We start from the raw sequence: 18,291 nt of genomic DNA, 5'->3' as shown, positions 1-18,291 counted from the left end.
TGTTACCTTTTTCTTGTATTTATAGTTGGTTTGAATTGCAAAACCGACGCAGAAAGTCTTTTAGAATTCTCATATTTGATGCAACTCCAGAAGTACGTGCACTTAGAAAGGATCCATTCAAGTCACTACTCAGCGTTTTTTGCTGAGCACTGGTTTCAGACTTGACACCTGAAACAACTAGCTAAAGCGGTTGCAAGTCATCGTATAAGCCTTACACGTAACACCTACGATTGTGAATTGAAGTCAAACGCGCTGACGCAAACACCAGAGATTGACCAATGCCGACTTTATCATCTTATTTACTTCCATAAGGGAGAGTGATCTTGGAGAATAAAAAGTATGACAGGTTAACATCATCAACCCCGAAACAAATATGGAAGTGTCGAAGTTTCAGAGTTCCGGTCATTCGGTTGCTAAACCTAGTGCTTTCAACAGGATTTTACACTGATTTAGAAAGCGGAAATGGTTTTAGACAAGCGCACAATGCTAAACTTTAGTGTCATCCAAGTTATCGCTATCGCTAATTGGAGCACGATCCTCCCCTAACCTTCTAATTTCCTTACCCACATCTCATTCCCTTATATAATAGCTAATGTAGCAACTAAAACTACATATAATAAATTCTATAGAATTATTTGAAAACTAATAAATGAATAAGAGTAACAATAAATAAATAAAAATATAATGTACAATAAATCAAATTCAGATGAATAGAAACAAATATACTGTATTTACGCGCGATTTGGAAGTGATTTTTGCGACGAACCTGATTGGGAGCGAGTGCAGCACTGGTGAGAATTTTGATACGATGAAATAAACATCTATAACTTGGTGCAAAAAAAAAACCTACAAAGGCAATCAAGGGTGCATCTTGCAGAGGAATTTTTACGCTGTGAAACATTTAAATCACTATTTTCAGAGGCTCTCTAGTTTTTTTTCGTAAGTTAGGTGGAAATTTTAGCAAATTCTGCAACTACTTCTTAACTAACGTTTGAGAGAAGAAAAGAAGTGTGAAGAAAGTAAAACGAGATTCTGGTAGTAAAAATCCCCCTCTGTAACATAACAAGTTTAGCCTTAATATGAATCTTTTTGATCTTACGACCCTTTTGCTATCTTTTGCTGCCATCTCCTCTTTCGACCCACTACTGGGAAAATCCAAACGTGCGCTTGACCGTGATCCAAACAGAGGACGAGTTCCATAAGGTCTCCGATTTTGAGACTGCTCGGCTCTCGATGATTGGAAGGTGTCTGGGGGAAAAGCCGGGTGAGCTCTTTTGCATAGTCCGAATTTTGATGATGGCCTTCCATAAAGGTTAACGCGGGGTTGCTTATACTTACCCTCCATCATGCACTGTGGCGCAGGCAGTGTTTGATGTGAGGATCCTGAAACTCGTGACGAAATACCCATTAATGGACGCCGTAAATTATTTGTTAGATAATTAGATGGCCTATGTTCACTGAATGTTCGGGCTTCAGCATCTTCTCCCGTCGTTCCTTTTCCACGACACCGTCATCCAAGATATCCGCAAGTTTCGTGAGTGTCGTTAGCGAAGTTCTTGAGCCCTATACAGCTGAGCTCTCAGCTAATCAATCCGTGCAAACGAATACATCAGGAAATCTGACGAGTTTGGGTTGTAGATTACGAATATGAGCTCCGCTCAATATCTCCTAATCGTCCTAAAAAAAACGGCGTAGGGCAGCGTTTGTTCTTAGGAGGTACATTAGAACGTGGTCCCTCATACACACTCCGATCCCATCCAGTTAATTCATTGGTTTCACTTTCATAGGCTAGTGCGGACACCTAATTGGTCTTTAATTGCATGCTCGTGGACCCGGCGCGTTTTGACCTATCTCTAAGTATGGACGCTGTCCCCCACACCGTTTTTTAAGAACCACGGGGGAAATTGACCGGGCCCAAAGTATTGTCAAAACGACATGAAACACGTACGCAATTGCGTACGCGGCTTCTTTCGAGGCGCTTCGGTGGAACGTAGTGGCTAGGAGCATGGTGAAATCCTCGCTGGCACCACCCATCGCTGCAGTTAGCGGCGGGCCCACCTCGGTTCCAACTGCTGCCTCCACAGCGCCGTTTCGAGCGCGTACGCAAATGCACATCAACTACACTCGTGTTTCATGTCGTATTGACCCGACTATATCTTCGCAGTCCACACCCCGAACTCTATGTTTTCCATTAGGTTGCCACACTACGTCAATTTCATAATGCACTCCCTCCATGTCGGCTAGTGTTACGTGTGCCGATTGAACTTCAGATAACATCTCTCTGTGAGTAGTAAGTAGAGGTGAAAGTGCTGTCTGCCCATGTATCCGCTGTTTCCCCTGCGCAGCAAAGCGCTAGAAGAACTGTCGAATAGAACAGCTGGGGGCGGAGCTTTTGGTCCGTTAGTTGCTCCTTTCCTGTCGTGTGCGATTGCTGTCCATCCTGCTTTCATCATTTGGCTCAGTCCTTCATTCGAGTTGTCCTCCATATTCATAGAACGTCAGTGGTACACGTATGCTGAAGTTTCCACGATGTGGGAGTCAAGTTGTATTTCTCCGTTCTCGCATTCTTCATGCGTTATATCTTCTTTCTTTGTTTACGTGTAGTCCTATTCTCTTCCCCGCTTCGTTTAGTTCGTTGAACATCGTCACTGCTTCAGTGGTACTTCTCGAAAACAGAACGGTCTCGTCCACACAACGAAGGTTAAAGACGAGTCCTCCATAATCATTTATGCTTCTATCTTCCGCAACGATTGGATTATCCGCTGTAGTGCGGCCGTGAATCCCACAACGGTTTACCGCCTAGAGTAGTTGAGGTGACTCTGGGCGTCGAACTGCGATGCACATCGGAGGTTCGTCCTACGGCAGGGTCTCCCAAGCTGAGAAGGAGTTCGACACATCCGACATTCCGGCTTCTCGGAATTGAAAGCATATCTACAAGTAAATCACTGCTAAGATTCACCACCGTCTCAGCAAATTGTCACAAGGTGGTTCCCATATAGGTTGGGCGACGACTTGTTGTGAAAGCTAAGCTCCCCATGGCAGGGCTGCCTAGTTTGGCGAAAAGTCTTGCCACTCAAGCATATTTACTGCCTCAGTACCCTGCACACTGGGCGGTGCCGTCTCAGACGTCGGACGGTATGGCGACCGGTGAGAGGCGATCAAATTTCAAGCTGCTCAGGCTTGTCTTCGAATGTGATGTCGCTGACTTATATGCCCTTCTCAGATCTGCAGAGTGTATCAAGTGATTGTTCTGCAAGAAACCAGGAGCAAAAGGAGCGTTGTACGACAGATGAATGGCGGCGCGCTCGTCATTCGAGGAGAAAAAGTTCCGTCGCAAAATATAGACGGTTGTTGGATATAGTTGGTTTTGTTGTGCACCAATCTGTCGTTCATCTTGTTAATCTGACGATTCTGGGTCACCTTTTCTGGCATTCTTCGCCTCCGCCCCCTGTTCCAAAAGACTATCAGCATCATGAACTGCTACCCACCAACAGTAGCAGTTGATGAATCCTTATTGGATGCGTTTTATGAGGAGCTGGAGTAAGTAATCCGCAACGAGAAATCCTTCTGTAAATTCGTTGTCGGGGATTTCAATGCAAAACTAGGAAAGGCAACTGAAGAGGAATACATGATCGGAAGACTTGGACTAGGACACCGGAATGAAAACGCCAATCGTCTTGCCGCGCTGTTGTCCGCCGCTCGCTTCTTTCATTGAAATTCTGTTTTTATGAAGAATGGTCATCGTCGGTAGACATGGGAGTCACCCAATGGCGTGACTCGTGCAGAGATCGACCACACTCACCAACCAGAGCCGGTGTCTACTTGACGCCTTGATAGCACCTTCCTTTTGTAGTGCTTCTGTTCACCGTCACTGGGTTCTGCCGTCTCAGACCTCTGTATGGCGACCAGTGAGAGGCGATCAAATCTCAGGTTGCTCAGGACGTCATTGATTCATTGATGAACCAAGGAGACACACGCACGTGGAGACTATCTCAGACTGTGTACTTACAATGCGAGAACAACGTGCATAGACTCTGACCTGCATGCCCTTCTCGGATCTGTAGAACGTATCAAATTTCACGTGATTGCCCTCAAGAGACTAACACCAGAAGGAGCGACGTACAACAGATCAATGGACAGTACGCTCGTCATTCGCGGAGAGGAAGTTCCGTCGCGAAATGTAAGCAGTGTTGGTTTTGTTGTTCTCCGGGTGTCGTCCATCTTGTCGATTCTCACGAGATCCTGTCACCTCGTCTAGCCATTCTTCGCCTCCGCCCTCTGCGCCAAAAACCCATTAGCATCATCAAGTGTTACTCACCATCAGCAGCTGATGAGTCTAAATTGGATGCGTTTAATGAAGAGCTAGAGGAAAGGATCAGCAACGGGAAGTCCTTCCACAAATTCGTTGTCGGGCACTTCAACCCAAAACTAGAAAAGGCCACAGAAGAGAAATACAGGATTAGAAGATTACGGAATACGGAGTCGGAGTGAAAACGGCAATCGGAGTGAAAATGGTAATCTCTTCGCTGGGCTCTTGTCCATCGACCACATACATACTGTCCAACTGGAGGTGGTGTCTACTTGGCGCCTAGGTAGTACCATCCTTTTGTAGTGGTTCTGATCAGTATCTCCATCTTACGAAAATACAACTAACCCCCACGTTCCATTGAGGAATTAAGTCGTACACAACGATGGCGGTAACGTGAACCACAACCTGCTTCAGAAGATTATAAACCTGTGCAGAACGTGCTTTGAAGCCTCGCACGACAAACTGGGATCGAATTTCGAAGGCCACAAAGGAATTGTTAGGAAAAATAAGGACTTTGAATCTTGAATGGATCGCACATTGAGCGGTTGATAGCAAACACTAGAAAAAGCGTTGCAGGTAGATCTTTCGAAACACTGGCAGAAGAAGATTTTTGAACCAGCACTAAGAAGAACGAGTCTAAAGAAGTGCTGCAGGGAATTCCGCGAATATAAGATTCCGCTTGCAGCCTTGCTGAACGAAGACGAGACTCGCACGTCTTCTTGTCGTGAGATGAAAATCATTACGGAGAGGTTCTACTCAAACCTTTTCCGTTCATCAACTCCTGTGTCAAGCCCGATCATCCCCATTGGCGAAGCCCCACCACGGATTCTCCCTTCGGAAGTACGAGTCGGTGCCAAGAGCATGAAACCTGGCACAGCTCCCGGACCTAATTTTATATCAGCAGACTTTTTTCGGGCTGGTGGCCATCCACTTCATGTAATCTTAGCAGCGCATATGACATTCTACCTTCAGAAAGAAAGGAGCCTAAGTGGAAGACCTCGCGAACCGTTCTTATCCATAAGAAAGGTGACAGAGATGAGCTTCGAAACTACCGTCCGATATGCTTGCTGAGCGTTTTATACAAAGTATTCACCAAGATCATCCTCACGCGCATATCTAGGATGCTGGATGAAGCCCAGCCTTAAGATCATAGAGATTTGCTGTGAATACCGCCTGCCCCTTGTTCTAACCTTCGTTGACTATGAGAAAGCCTTTGACGGCGTAGAAACGAAATACTTTCAGCGCTGGTTGATGAAGGTGTGAACGAGTCGTATGTGAGGATAAAGGAGAAAGTTTCTGGCGTTAATTGATCCGCTTGGGTTGCACCCCCACGTTCACTTCAATTCAGAATCGTTTGAGGTTTACGAACGTGTAAGTGACCTATGCAATGACTTGCGGTGGCCAGTCGGTCTGTCAAGTCAATGTTCTTGTCCTCCCAGACAAGTCTGGTACCAATTTATCGACCCCCAAAGGGATGAAAAGCTTTGTGAGCACTAGGGCGGATTCGAACCTCCGATCGATAGTGCAAGAAGCGGAACCTCTAACCGCTACACTACACCCGCCCCAGTGGACATTAGCCAATTGCTACGGTCGATGCACCACCACGACATAGCTCTTCCAGCGTCCCCTCACCTTAACCATTCAAAAGGTCAGCAAGGCGATGCTAGATCGCCGAAGCTGTTCGCTGCTGCATTACAATGAATAGTAAAATCACTTTTTTGGGAAGAAAGGGCATACGTGTTAATGGAAGATTCCTCTACAACTTTCATTTTGCGGACGGGAAGAGAATATGACTGCGAACAAACAGAATGAAGAACGCCTACTGCGAGGACGAAGCAGTACAACTTGAAAGGTTCCCAAATCGTGGGAACTTCATCAAACGGATACCTCGAATCTTCTATGAATATGGAAAACGACTTAAAAGATTAACTGAATAGAAGGATGAGGGTGGCGTGGATAGCAGTCGCACCCGTCAGGGAAGCTAAGAACCAACTGACTGATCAAGATCTCCGTGCCTATCTGTTTGAATCGATATTTCTTCTTTCGCTCTGTTACGCAGCACAGAATCGAGAATCTGTCGAGCTTGTTTGGAAAATTGCGGTCAATAACGGCTACACACCTATGTCGCCTATTAGAAAAAGAGCTCTAAACCGAAACAAATCTGGTATGGAAAAGTATCTTTTTGTGTGCCGTTTTTTTTTCGATGAGGTTAGCGCTGCTATCCGGCGGTGTCTGAGGAAAGCTAATCTTGAAGAATCTGTTGAAATCGTCGAGCTCCCCCTAGTAACCTTAGGCAAAGACTCTTTCTAAATCGCCTATATGATCGCATTTGCACTACACCGGAATGCAAAATATGTTCGGATAAAAACTAGGGTGATTGTATGAATTCATGTGTTGTTTATATGATTTCTTGTGTGCGGTGTGGTGACGAATACATAGGAGAAACAGCTAGACCACTATGTATTCGAATCAAAGAACACCCGGACGGCAAAAGGGAATCATGTGAGTACGCTGCATTAGGTGGTTATAAGGTGCAGCGTCATAACGGAGAAGATTTAAAAGTTAAGATCACGATTTTGGCGCGCAAGCCTAGTATCGCGGCGCGCAAAGCTCTGGAGGGCTTTTGGATCCACTCCAAGGACCTAAAGATGAATCGCAAAGAGGAATGCCTCTGCATTACGCGGGAATTCGCGTCATATTTAAGGCTGATATTTATTGCGCTAGTCACGTCACAACAGGTATCTAGAAATGGCAGGATAGTCAGCTGATCCTAAGGTACAATGTTCTCTTCTACTGGTAGCTATGAGGCCCAGCAGTAAGCGTAAGACTTTCTTTGTTGGGCGGATAAGTCGTTTGATCGAATTAATCACGTTCAATTTCACCCTTTCAGGCTCTGAAGATGGGGATATTGCCGAAACGTTAGCCACGAATAAAGGATAGTAACAACCTCGTGTTCGGCTCAATTAAAGAAATTAATTATTAGAACATCAACATGTCGAGGGTTATCGAAAGTCGTACATGGAGATTACATTCACAAATATAGCAAAACTGGAACAAAAACTTCAAACTGGATATAACAATATAACGAAGTACGGCTCGCATTGAAAACACGTATTTGAGAGTTTTAGCATCACCATCGCCAGCCCGAACTAGGCTAGGCGCGCTCTAACAACACCATTGCCCGTCCGAACCGGGCGCAGCTCGCCCGCGTGCGGTAACCCCATATGATGGTATACATAGCGGCATTCCACTGAGGCGGGTGTAGTACAGCCGGCAGGAGGTTGCACGACGATAGTTCGAAACGTCATAGAAACTTGTTGATAGTCAAGTTGCAATCTCTATGTTAAGATTCAAGAAAGGTCGAACTTTCACACGTCATAGAAGCCTTTTTTTCTCACCGAGGTCAATAGATTGATATCAGATTCATTCAAGGAGCAAAACATTGGCTTGATACAACGGGTTCCCCTCCTCCCTCCAGTCATTGTATAAGTTGCACATCCGTTCAAAAACTCCATGCAATTCTGAATTGATGTTGAACGCATAGGCGGATCAGGAACGGATTTACCAACGTCGTCATTTCTGTTCACTGTTGTTGGTTTTATTATCTTAATATCAATATCTTCCACTTCGATTGTCAGTAGGGTTTGGTGCGTTGCAGTTTTCTAGCATTTTTGATCACCATTATTGATGTTAATACAATAAGATTGAGGGTTGCAGGCAACGTGGATGCCGCAGTTTACTGATGATGAAAGTGTAGCTGTTCGTCTTGTTGGTTGTGAACTTCTAATTTATAGCGGCTGTCACTTAGGTAACTTTTACAATTTTTCTCTATCAATTTTTCAAAAGGGGTATATTAGAAGGTGGCCGTAGTGCGGCGTTGTCTTCTGGTCAGAATGAAAACGAGAAGTCAGCTAAGCATTTTGGAAGCGGTTAAAGCGCTGGATTATGATCCAATCTTTTATTTACAAGCCCCGGTACAAAAAAAAACAATTTTTAATGTACCATAAAAAATCTCGATATTTCAATGATAGTTTATCGATTTCTTCTGTCTCGTTTGCTTGGAGGTCTGTAGAACGAGGTTTACATCCGGTTACAATGGAAGCGAGAATTTTGTGATTTGGTTGCTAAATATTTTCCAACATTGGAGGAAATATTTAATGTTGAATTCCCAGGTACTTCTTAGGGTTCGAGACTTAGTTTGCAATTATTACAGCGGAGATGTGAGAGATCTCTACAAATCCTTAAATAATTTATCAAGAGAAAGAACCAAACTGCTTAGTTTAAACAACATTATACCCGTACGTGCAATGAAGTGAAAGCCTTTAAAATGATTTCATCGCTCGTATGATTGTAAAAGGTTCTTTCTTCGGGCAAACTAAGCAGTTTTATGCTTCTCCTTAATCTCCAATTTCTGGATTTGTAAATGGTGTTTGGCTGTGATAATTACAAGTTAACTTCCAATGCCTGTCATCACTTGTAGAGAAGCCAACATCAAGAATTGCTTTAAACTGCTAAGCGTTCCAGCTGTGGTCATTCGTTTTATTAGTTGGTGCTTCTCAACTCGGTTGCTGAGGTCTTCGTAGTCGTTACTTCTCATACTGAGGTCGCTGTTTCACTCTTTTTTAGAACACTATGACCGGAAGCTTATTGTACCGAGTATTACCGCTTTCGCAGTCAGTTCCGGTAACACCCCTCACCACGTAGCCTGCTATACTCCAGCTATCGGTGTACGTTGCCTTTTATTTTTGCCTTATTTTTCCATTCTGTCCATTTTCATTTTTTCATTGGTTTTTTTCATTCCATTCTTGTAGTAATGTTTTTGAACATCTCTGTTGTTACCATTGTGAAAGGAAGTTGAGGTCCTGCATGTATGGTAATTTTTTTTCTGATAACTATATGTTACGGAGCTCTTAAGTTTAAATGATCTATGCTTTTTGCATTAGTTTTATCATACATAAGATGGTCGGATCCGGAAAAATAAAAGAGAATAATAAATATACCGAAAACGTCGAGATTTGCGTGTTTTTGCTTCCTCTTTTGTTTATTTTAGACCAGATAAGTGATGTATGCCAAAAAATCCTTAATTCGCGATCTATCGGAAGACATATGACAGATTGGGGAAATCCTTTTAATGGAGATGAAGGGGATTGTGCGTGCTCGAGTGAACTCTCCTGCTAGACAATCGGAGACAATTGTGATAGAGTATTGAAGTGGAGCACGCCAATGGTAGCGTCCTGCCCCCCCCCCCTTCCCAAAAAAACTACGCATTTTTACAGACAGAGTTATCATTGTATGGTGTGGAAAGTTCTAGAGCGAATATGTATATTTCACTTTATCGAGGGGTTTCCATTTGAGCAAATTATTTAGAAAAACGTTTTTTTTTTCTCAGAAAAAATGCTATTTTTTCTAAACGCTTTTTCACAAACCAATCAAGTATCCTCTATACAGACTAAAGAAAGTTAGAACAGCTGTGTGTCCTTCACTATATTGTGAGTTTTTCAAAGAACTGAGTAATTTAAGAAGAAAGTGACTTTTGGAGGTGGTAATGGAAATAGTGAATTTTTGCGACTTGAAACACTTTTTAGTCTGGTTTTTTGGCGAATACTTGTTGCAAGTTCCTTTCTCCTTTTACATTATGCTGTAATTAATCCGCGTTCTTCGAAGGATTTTATAGTTACCTCTAAAATAGTAATGTTTATGCAAGAGCTCGTCCTGATGGCTTACGTCTTCTCTGGAAACGGCACAGCGCTTTTATATAACATCTAAGTTTAATTTATAACTTGTATATATATATATATATATAATGTATAATGTGTGTAGTGGGGCCGCGTATACAAGTGTGATTGCTACCTGCTCGTGGTGGTCCTGTAACTAAACGCAATCAGGCGTTCGAGTATACGCATTGGGAACGTATAATCGTATAATCGGGCTATATAACCTGCACTGTTATATGGCGAAAGATTCCCATACATTGCAAAAAGGTACTGTCGTCCAGCACATCACCAAAACCCACAACCTGAAAGGTCAACTGCCTGAAGGAATCTTTGGCAAAAACCTTTCGTTTCGTCACGCTGAAGTGCCGAACACTGTCGAGTGAACTCCAACAAACCGCCCTATTTAGACTTCTGTGATATCTCTCTGTGCCGTTTGCTGCACTGCAGGAAATACGCATAAGAGATTGGCCCGCCATCAGCATCGAAAATTACACCATAAACTGTGCCGATGCTGATGAGAAGAAAGTAGGTGACTGCGCGATGGCTATGAGGAACGATTACAACAAGCCGGTGGAGGAGTTTGGCTCAACGTCGTCTAGATGCGCCTTTCTACGACTGCGGGATCGCAGAGGGCGTAAACTCTGGATCGTACGTGCTCACGCACCTACGGAAACCGCTGAGGCCTTCTATGATGAAGTGAATGCGTTGATATCTAAAATTCCCAGCCAGCAGTTGGTCATTGTCAGAATCGACGCAAATGCGAAGATGGAACTGGAACAGCAATCATATGTGCTAGGAAAATGTGTATTATCCAGCGGAGCAACGGTGACCGTCTGGTTGACTTGTGTGAAAGGATTGGCCTCATCATCGCTTCTACGAGAGGAATCATCGATGCCATCAGCTCACGTGGCAGTGTTCAATCTTTTTAACGTCTGAGGAGCAGCGCAAGCGGAAGATGAGGACCCTCAAACTTCCGGTCGACTACGTTTTGACGAGGAACTTCCCTCAGTCGGATATCCGAAAATCCAGAGCTGTTTGAGATGTTGCTTTCGACTCTAGACCACCGTCCATTTCTTCTGAGCATTAAAATACAGTTCCAGAAGAGGAACCGAGGAGGACCTCCTCAACTGAAAATCGACATGACAGGTCTGAAAGGCGAAGAATGCAGAACGAAATTCCGCCAACGTGTGTCTATTCATGTTGGAGTACGGACTAGGAAGACGCATAGCGATGCGGATTCCTTCGCCATGTGCATCCAAGACGCTGCAAAGGAAACGCTCCCGGTTCTATTGCCGCGGAAGAAGTTTGCCTTTGCATCTGCGGAAACAAAATTCACGTACAATTCTGCATGTGTCGCGCGCAGCGCTGGTGACTTCAACCACGAAAAACGTCTTAGAAGGAAGTTGTGTCGTCAACTGCAGCAAGACCACGATAAGGAGTGAACGTCGCGAGCGAAGGAGTTTGAAAAGGCGCGGGAGGACAAGAATCCGCGGAAAACCTATGTTTTATTGAAGCAGTATAGCGACAAGATGAAAAGATGTTCTCCTGTCCTCAACACTGCCAGTGGAAAGGCTGTCGGTGAAGCACCCTTCCAATTTGGAGGATCACTTCAAGACCTTGCTGAACTGGCAAGCGCCGTCAGCTCCTGAACTCTAGCACGTTTCTAGGCGGACATATGCGGTTAACGAAGAACCACCAACCGACTCGGAGGTTCTGGTCTATATCCAAAAGATGTAAAATGGAAAATCTGGTGGAGGCGACGAGATTAGGGCAAAAATGCTGAAATATCTTCCTCCGTCTGGAATTCGTAAAATGACAAAAATCAACCGTCCAATATGGGTAGACGAAAGGATACTTGACTCGTAGAGACACGTTATCATAATTCTCCTCCTCAAGAAATTCCTCAGACCCTAGGAATTATCGAGGAATCTCGTTGCTGCGTGTTATGTACAAAGATTTGGAGTGGATTATCCTGGACCGACTTATTAAGCGTCGCGAAGAAACAACGCGCGACGAGCAAGCTGGCTTTCGTTCTGGCCGATCTACAGTTGATCAGGTGTTCATCGTTAGGAGAGTGATCGAAGTCTGGGAGCGGTACTCGAACCCGATACAATTAGCCTTTCTTAATTTTGAGGCCGCTTTCGATTCTCCTCAGCGACGCCGTCTTCTCAAGTTTGCTCGCTCGCTTGATGACATGAATCAACGAACAACTGCTGCAGTTCGAACAACAGCCGGGTATGCAACACCATTCCAGGTGGTAACTGGAGTAAGCCAAGGGGCAGTGGCAGGACCCTTCCTGTTCAACTTCGCTATCGACGACATCATGCATACAACACAATGCAGCAACACACAACACAATACGCATGCAACACACAGCAACGACTTTAGACGGCTGCTTGGTTACTTTTGGCTTAATACGATTTAGGAGGAAATGCACCTTATCGAATAAGGGATTGCACCGGTTCCAAAGAATTTTTTATTTTGCCAATTCTCATATAAGAGGACATAGTTCCCCTTAGTTCTATCGTTGACTCTGAACCCTTCCCTGAATAACGATGTTTTAGAGCAAATATCCGATTGATGTAATTGTCGTGTTTACAGCGCTGCGAGCTGTACACGAAGTTGCAAAATAGTTTTACTGGCTAATGTTTCGGCAAAATCGCCTTCTACAGAGCCTGAAATGGGCGATTCAACTTGCAGTTTAAACGACCAAACCTTTCCACAACTAAACAGGTAAACTCCATGCCTACTTTTTCAATCACCAAGTTAGCTACTACATTGAATGCTCACCGTGGATAGGAGACGCCTAGCATGGACCGCTGACTGATCAATCACGAGTGCGAATGGTTCGAATGTCTCATTCGGATCCGAAGAACCATCCGAGATATGGCGCGAGTTTCCGTTTTATCGACAGACATTCGACCCTAAATTCAAAACCGGCTCCGTCGTGTTTTTGTGTTCTATGGGCACCTAAAGCCGTCCAAAGCTGTAACCTATTCTTTCCATTCACGTGCTCTTTGGTTCGGACATATAGCGATCGTGCCGTTTCACGGACATACTCGTTGCCATAGTTCGTGCAAGAAATCAGGTGAATTACACCGGATCTCAAACAGTCTTCTGGTCTACCTGTGGGACAAATAATACAGTTCAGTGTTGTACAGATGGTATCCTACAAACGATTCCGAACTAGCTGACTTCTCAAAATGTGTGTGTTTCCTATTTAAAACAAAAATAACCTATTTCTTGTGCTTCGTTTTTCCTCCTGACTTGGGGGAACACTGATCTATTAGAGGACATCAAAGAGGCTCCAGTTAGCTCTCAGTTCTAGTCAGTTTTACTTTGAAGAGTATTAAAACTTGATTTAAACCATTACTCCTTTAATTCCGTTATAATTTGAAAACACAAATGCTTCGATGCATTGCTTATCCTGTGAATATGCCTGGAGAGACACAAACGTGCACTCACCTTTTTTCTAGTAAGCAGAAAAAGTAGCAAAAATACGCATATCTCGATGTTTTCGGTTTCTACATCCAGATCCACTTATTTTATCTTGAAGGAGAAGGTAAGGAGACAAGTTTGATAGTGTTTCGTTGCAAATTTTCTCCTCTCTCCCCATATACTGTCCATTTTTCCTCAGCTTTTCTAACAACAAAGCTATGGGCCTAAAACTGAAATCACTCAATTTTCCAATATTGGACGTGTTGTGCACAGTTTGATTTGCTATGTTCTGGCTTATTTCCGGACACCCTTCACTGCTTGTCGCTTTCTCCTCTGAACTGAGATATTAGTTGTTTAATTCCGCGAATTTTCTCTAGCAGTGACGAGCACGCTCTAACTGCACATCTTCGCTCTGTTCATACATGACTTCTCAAAAAATTGCTTCCTTGTTTCACACTTCTGCATTACATCTTCCAGTACCTCAATCTTCTATCCTCTTTGTTCCTTGTCGTGGTAACTGGACAGTTTAGGTGAAGGAGTCCGGTTTTCCAACCACCCTCAAGTGAGGGCCTAATGCGAGCAGTCGATTTTCTGCAGGGTAACATCAAATATTCACAGCCCGCCTCGGCAGCAAACATCTACTCAAATAATCCAAACTATTTTCCAGAACTTCAAAGCAATGAAAAAACTGACTAGTGAGGCTGTGCACTTTCCATTCAAAATGGCAAACACTTTTTGGAAAAGGTGGAGCAAATAGTGCTCAACAACTCCTAAAGAAACGCAAAGAAACATACCAAAACAGCCGACCCCTGCCTATCGAAATATCCCAGAAATGGAAGAAATTATTGGAAAAAAAAATTCCATCAGGAAATCCCAGTTGATGTAACTGATTCCCAAAACAATCTAGTAACTATATTCTAGCAGTAGATATGGCGTATGATCACCGATAGGTAGGCAGCCTAGATTTTTTCGCTATTTATGTAGCAACGACGTTGAATCTCTATATGATACACTCCATCGCTAATGCTCAGGGAAGGCATGATAAGGGGCATGCTCAAAAAGCGACGGGAGCCTCTTTTCCCGCTACATGTGGCTTGGTTTGGCTGTGATTCAAAACGAATTTAGCCGGACTTGTTTGGTGCAGAGATATTAAGCTCCAAAAGTCCACATTTGCAGCATTCGGCTGGTTCATGATGTTAATAATTTCCTACCAGTTTTGATCTTTGGTAATTTTTCTAGCTTATTTCGGAAGTTTCAACTATGTGCAAAATATATAAGAAAGTTGCGCGATTATCTCGGAAGGTGGATAAGAAGCGCGGAACTTGTAAGGATTATCTTATGTCCTAAGAGAATCTGCATCATTTTTGAGACGTCTTGAACTAACACCGTTTGACCATTTCAAAGGAAGAACTCAAGAAGGCCAACGACACGCTCTTGCTTTGCACAACTAACGACCTGGCGGTGTTGTTCTGGTTTCAGCGCTTCTCGATGAGAGTTGCGAGCACCAACGATTGGCAACATGTGTTGCCCTTCTGGGACCGTGGTCGTCTGGGGACCAGTCGACGTCAGATCGATCACCTTTATCACAAGTGTTCCCGTTGTTCTTCGATTTGCTCGAGCGGCCCCAATTAAAACTTCCATTTTTTCCTGTCGCGCACAAGGATTGCCAAGTCATTTTTTTTCGCGAAGGTCACAAAGGGCACCTTATTTTTCTTAGAAGAACATGGTGAAGAAATCTGACCATGGAGTCGTCAGTCTTCTTCAAGTCGATGAAAGTGAGACATAACGGGATCATAGGTGTGATAGACAGACAGGGTACCACATTTTGACATGGTATCTTCACAGTCATGGTATCATTTCGGATTTTGAAACGGAGGACCCCTGAGATGACGTGCTCTTGTTCTCTCAGACAGTGACTAGGCAAGTGGACGCGGCTATCCGAAGGATCAGAGCAGAAATTGTGAATCATCTCCTCTATCCCTTACTCGGTGTTACGGTTGTTCCGTCTGGAATAGGGAAGGCGGTCTTTTTTTTTGTTTTTGTTTCATGATTGACGAATTTCAGAAGTGGATAACGAGTAACCTCTTTGCCGCTCAGCTGCTTCAGCTAATACTGCTGCTCTTCTCCTTTTGTTGTTCCCTTATATCGCTTCTATGCATTTTGCCGAGCTCGGATTTATCCATAAGGTCTTTTGCCCCAACTATAGTGCGTGAAGAACCTCGTCAAGGTGATAATGAGGATTGACGATTTTTACCGACACGCGTGGCGTGTCGTACTTCCAAAAGGAGGACCTTCTTTCTTCACGTGGCGAGAAGGCAACTGAACCTGGCTTTCTGAGAGATCAGAGTAGAAGTAATCGATAACTTCTTTGACGCGAATATTCCTATCTGCTTTTGCCGTTATAGCAAATACTGCTGCTCTTCTACCTTTGAGGTCTTCTTTTATCGCATCTCTGCAAGGCTTTACGGAACCAGACGTGGAGCCGTGGGTGATTGCAGGTTTTGTGGCCCCACGCTGACGTATTAGCTGAAGAATTTCGGGAAACAGGAGTCTCTTGCTGATTTTAAAATTCAAGCCTTCCCCTGTACAGTCGTGAAGATGTTGTAGCTGTTATGGGCAGCATCTCAAAATGCTTGTCGACTTTGTGCGCGAAAATCGACTTACCTGTCTCGTATAAATCTCAGGATAATAACCTTGACAGCACAATCTCTGAGATTGACGTGGTACTTGCTTGCCGAAAAGTTGTTCAACGATATGAGTGACTTCAAAGATGATCTCTCTACCTTTTTCACTTCGCATCTGCTCTCCTGCTGCAGAGAACGTATCAAGACTTGTTCAGTCAATGTCTACATATCGTGGACAATTATGCTGATTGTACCGAGGACACATCAATTATTGCAACTAAGTGAAAAGAGTATAAAGTGAATGAAAGCTAGGACAAGAAAATACTACTGAACAGTCCATTATAACCTTTGCAGTGCAAGATACGGAATGTATACGTATGAATCACGGAATGTTGAATCGCTTGGTTGCACCCACCTTCTGGTCAAATTGTGGTAGTTTTTGCTCGTTCTGTTTTTTTCGTTCGCAGTCGCCGGTGCTGAATTGAGGTTTTGATCTTTTATTAGTGATTAAGTAGCAGAACTTTAACAGTTGTAACTGAGTCATCTGCTGGGCTGTACATCCTGCGAATAGCTTCCATTGAACGACTACTTCGAGTGGATGGTTTTGGAGATTTGAATTACATGTAGTCTGGTAAAACCACATGAAGCCCAGTGTAGTTGTGCAACTGTCATTTTCTGGAAACTGCAGAGTTGAGGGGCCCATTCCGATCACAATTGTTAGCTCCACCGCTTTACTCCCCGCAGCCGCTTATACAATTGCTTCGGGTCGTTTGGAACTGTCTATATCTCTGCTACAAGCAGAGGTGTGGCGTTGTAATTGCGTTCTCATAGCGCTGTCTGTGAAGATGCCATATTGCAAGTTTGGGGAAAACCAGAGTATGTCAATCCATTTAGCTTCTTGTAAGTAGGAATTTAAAGCTGGATTTTTTTTAAGTCTATTTGGATTCAAGAATGTCGTGCACATACAAAAAGCACCTTATTATGTTCAGAAATTACCGTACGCTCTTTACCAGTACATTGGGGGAACATTTCAAAGGATTTCCTCAGGATACTAAGAGAGCATAGTTGGGCTATTGCCAACCAGTGGTATGGGTCAGTATGACTAACAAATGTACTGCGAGATCCTTTCGTGTAGAAAGAAAAAATACTTTCCAACTAATGATATATAGTTGTAAGGAGGGTAAGGGATCGGTAACCGGTTATTTGCAGTGAAATCAAAAAAACAGCAAGTATCTTAAAGAACTCTCCGACATTAGAAAGGAGTGAATGGTTAGGGTCAAACGGTGCGCGGCTCCATTTAGTTCTGGTAGACGGAATAGGTGACGGGTGACCCCGACATGACAACGGACTTCAGCATCGCTCAAGAGCACAAATTATTTTTTAAGTTATATTCCTTGCTTGCTGTACTTGAAGCAGGTTTCTGTTCTGCCAAACTTTGTAGTAGTCGTATTGCTATAGCCATCTATTCTTTGAGAATAATACGTCCGTCGGAGGATCAAGTAGGTGAGCAGATCTACACAAATACAGAAAAGACGTGAGCGTAGACCCCCGCGAAAGATGACGTACAAATTCGTGAAGTATTCCATTTTTTTTATAGGGGTGTGTAGTGCAATGATAAGGATTCTGCTGTAACTGCGCGACAATGGCTCGAAACCGCAAGGCCAAACCAAGGTCATCCGATGTCGATAAATTGGTGTCAGATCAGTCTAAACAGATGAAAACGCCAACATGATGCACATGCTGGCTTCTGCAATTCATTGTGTAGACTGCACTCGCGTTCACAAACCTCAAACGATTCTGAATTGATGTCAACCGCATATGTGCGCCCCAAACGAATTGGTCTATGCCGTGCACTCCTATTCCCTATGTTCGGTCAGTTCGCAAGTTCTTTCCAACGCGATCGTTTCAGGTATAAAACGCTCTCATTCGGTGTCTAGTATGGACATCTAATGCGGTGGTGTTAGAACGGGCTTCCATTGAAGCCAACTACAAGGATGATGTCTTGTTTGAAAGATAGTTCATTTGCACTCCAGTGCTCAAGTGAGTAAAAGCTCGCTTTCGCCGCTGAGTGAGTAGACGCATTGCTGTGAAACCGTCTGGAATGGAAAGGTAGTGAAAATTCTAGTGTGTCAAGTATTCTAGCTGCTTGTATATGATTTACTTACTTTTCGAAAATATTTTGTAGCTACTGAAAAATGGAAATATT

General features: G+C 43.7%; 1 protein-coding gene across 2 annotated transcripts in view; it reads left to right on the top strand.

Moving 5' to 3' along the window:
* RB195_022899 (uncharacterized protein) overlaps nucleotides 1-18,291 on the top strand; it is a gene marked incomplete at both ends in the record, with an annotated part of 57,191 nt that overhangs the window by 9,344 nt on the left and 29,556 nt on the right. For both annotated transcript variants that reach the window (XM_064210146.1, XM_064210147.1), the window contains 2 exons: nucleotides 8,027-8,117; nucleotides 8,936-9,036. In XM_064210146.1, the coding sequence (XP_064066027.1) occupies nucleotides 8,027-8,117; nucleotides 8,936-9,036 (192 nt within the window). The remainder of the gene's footprint in view (nucleotides 1-8,026; nucleotides 8,118-8,935; nucleotides 9,037-18,291) is intronic.

The sequence above is a fragment of the Necator americanus genome, chromosome X (assembly GCF_031761385.1).
Source record: "Necator americanus strain Aroian chromosome X, whole genome shotgun sequence".
Taxonomy (NCBI): Eukaryota; Metazoa; Nematoda; class Chromadorea; order Rhabditida; family Ancylostomatidae; genus Necator; species Necator americanus.
The sequence above is the reverse complement of the archived record's forward strand: the minus strand, read 5'-3'. Positions and strand labels throughout refer to the sequence as shown.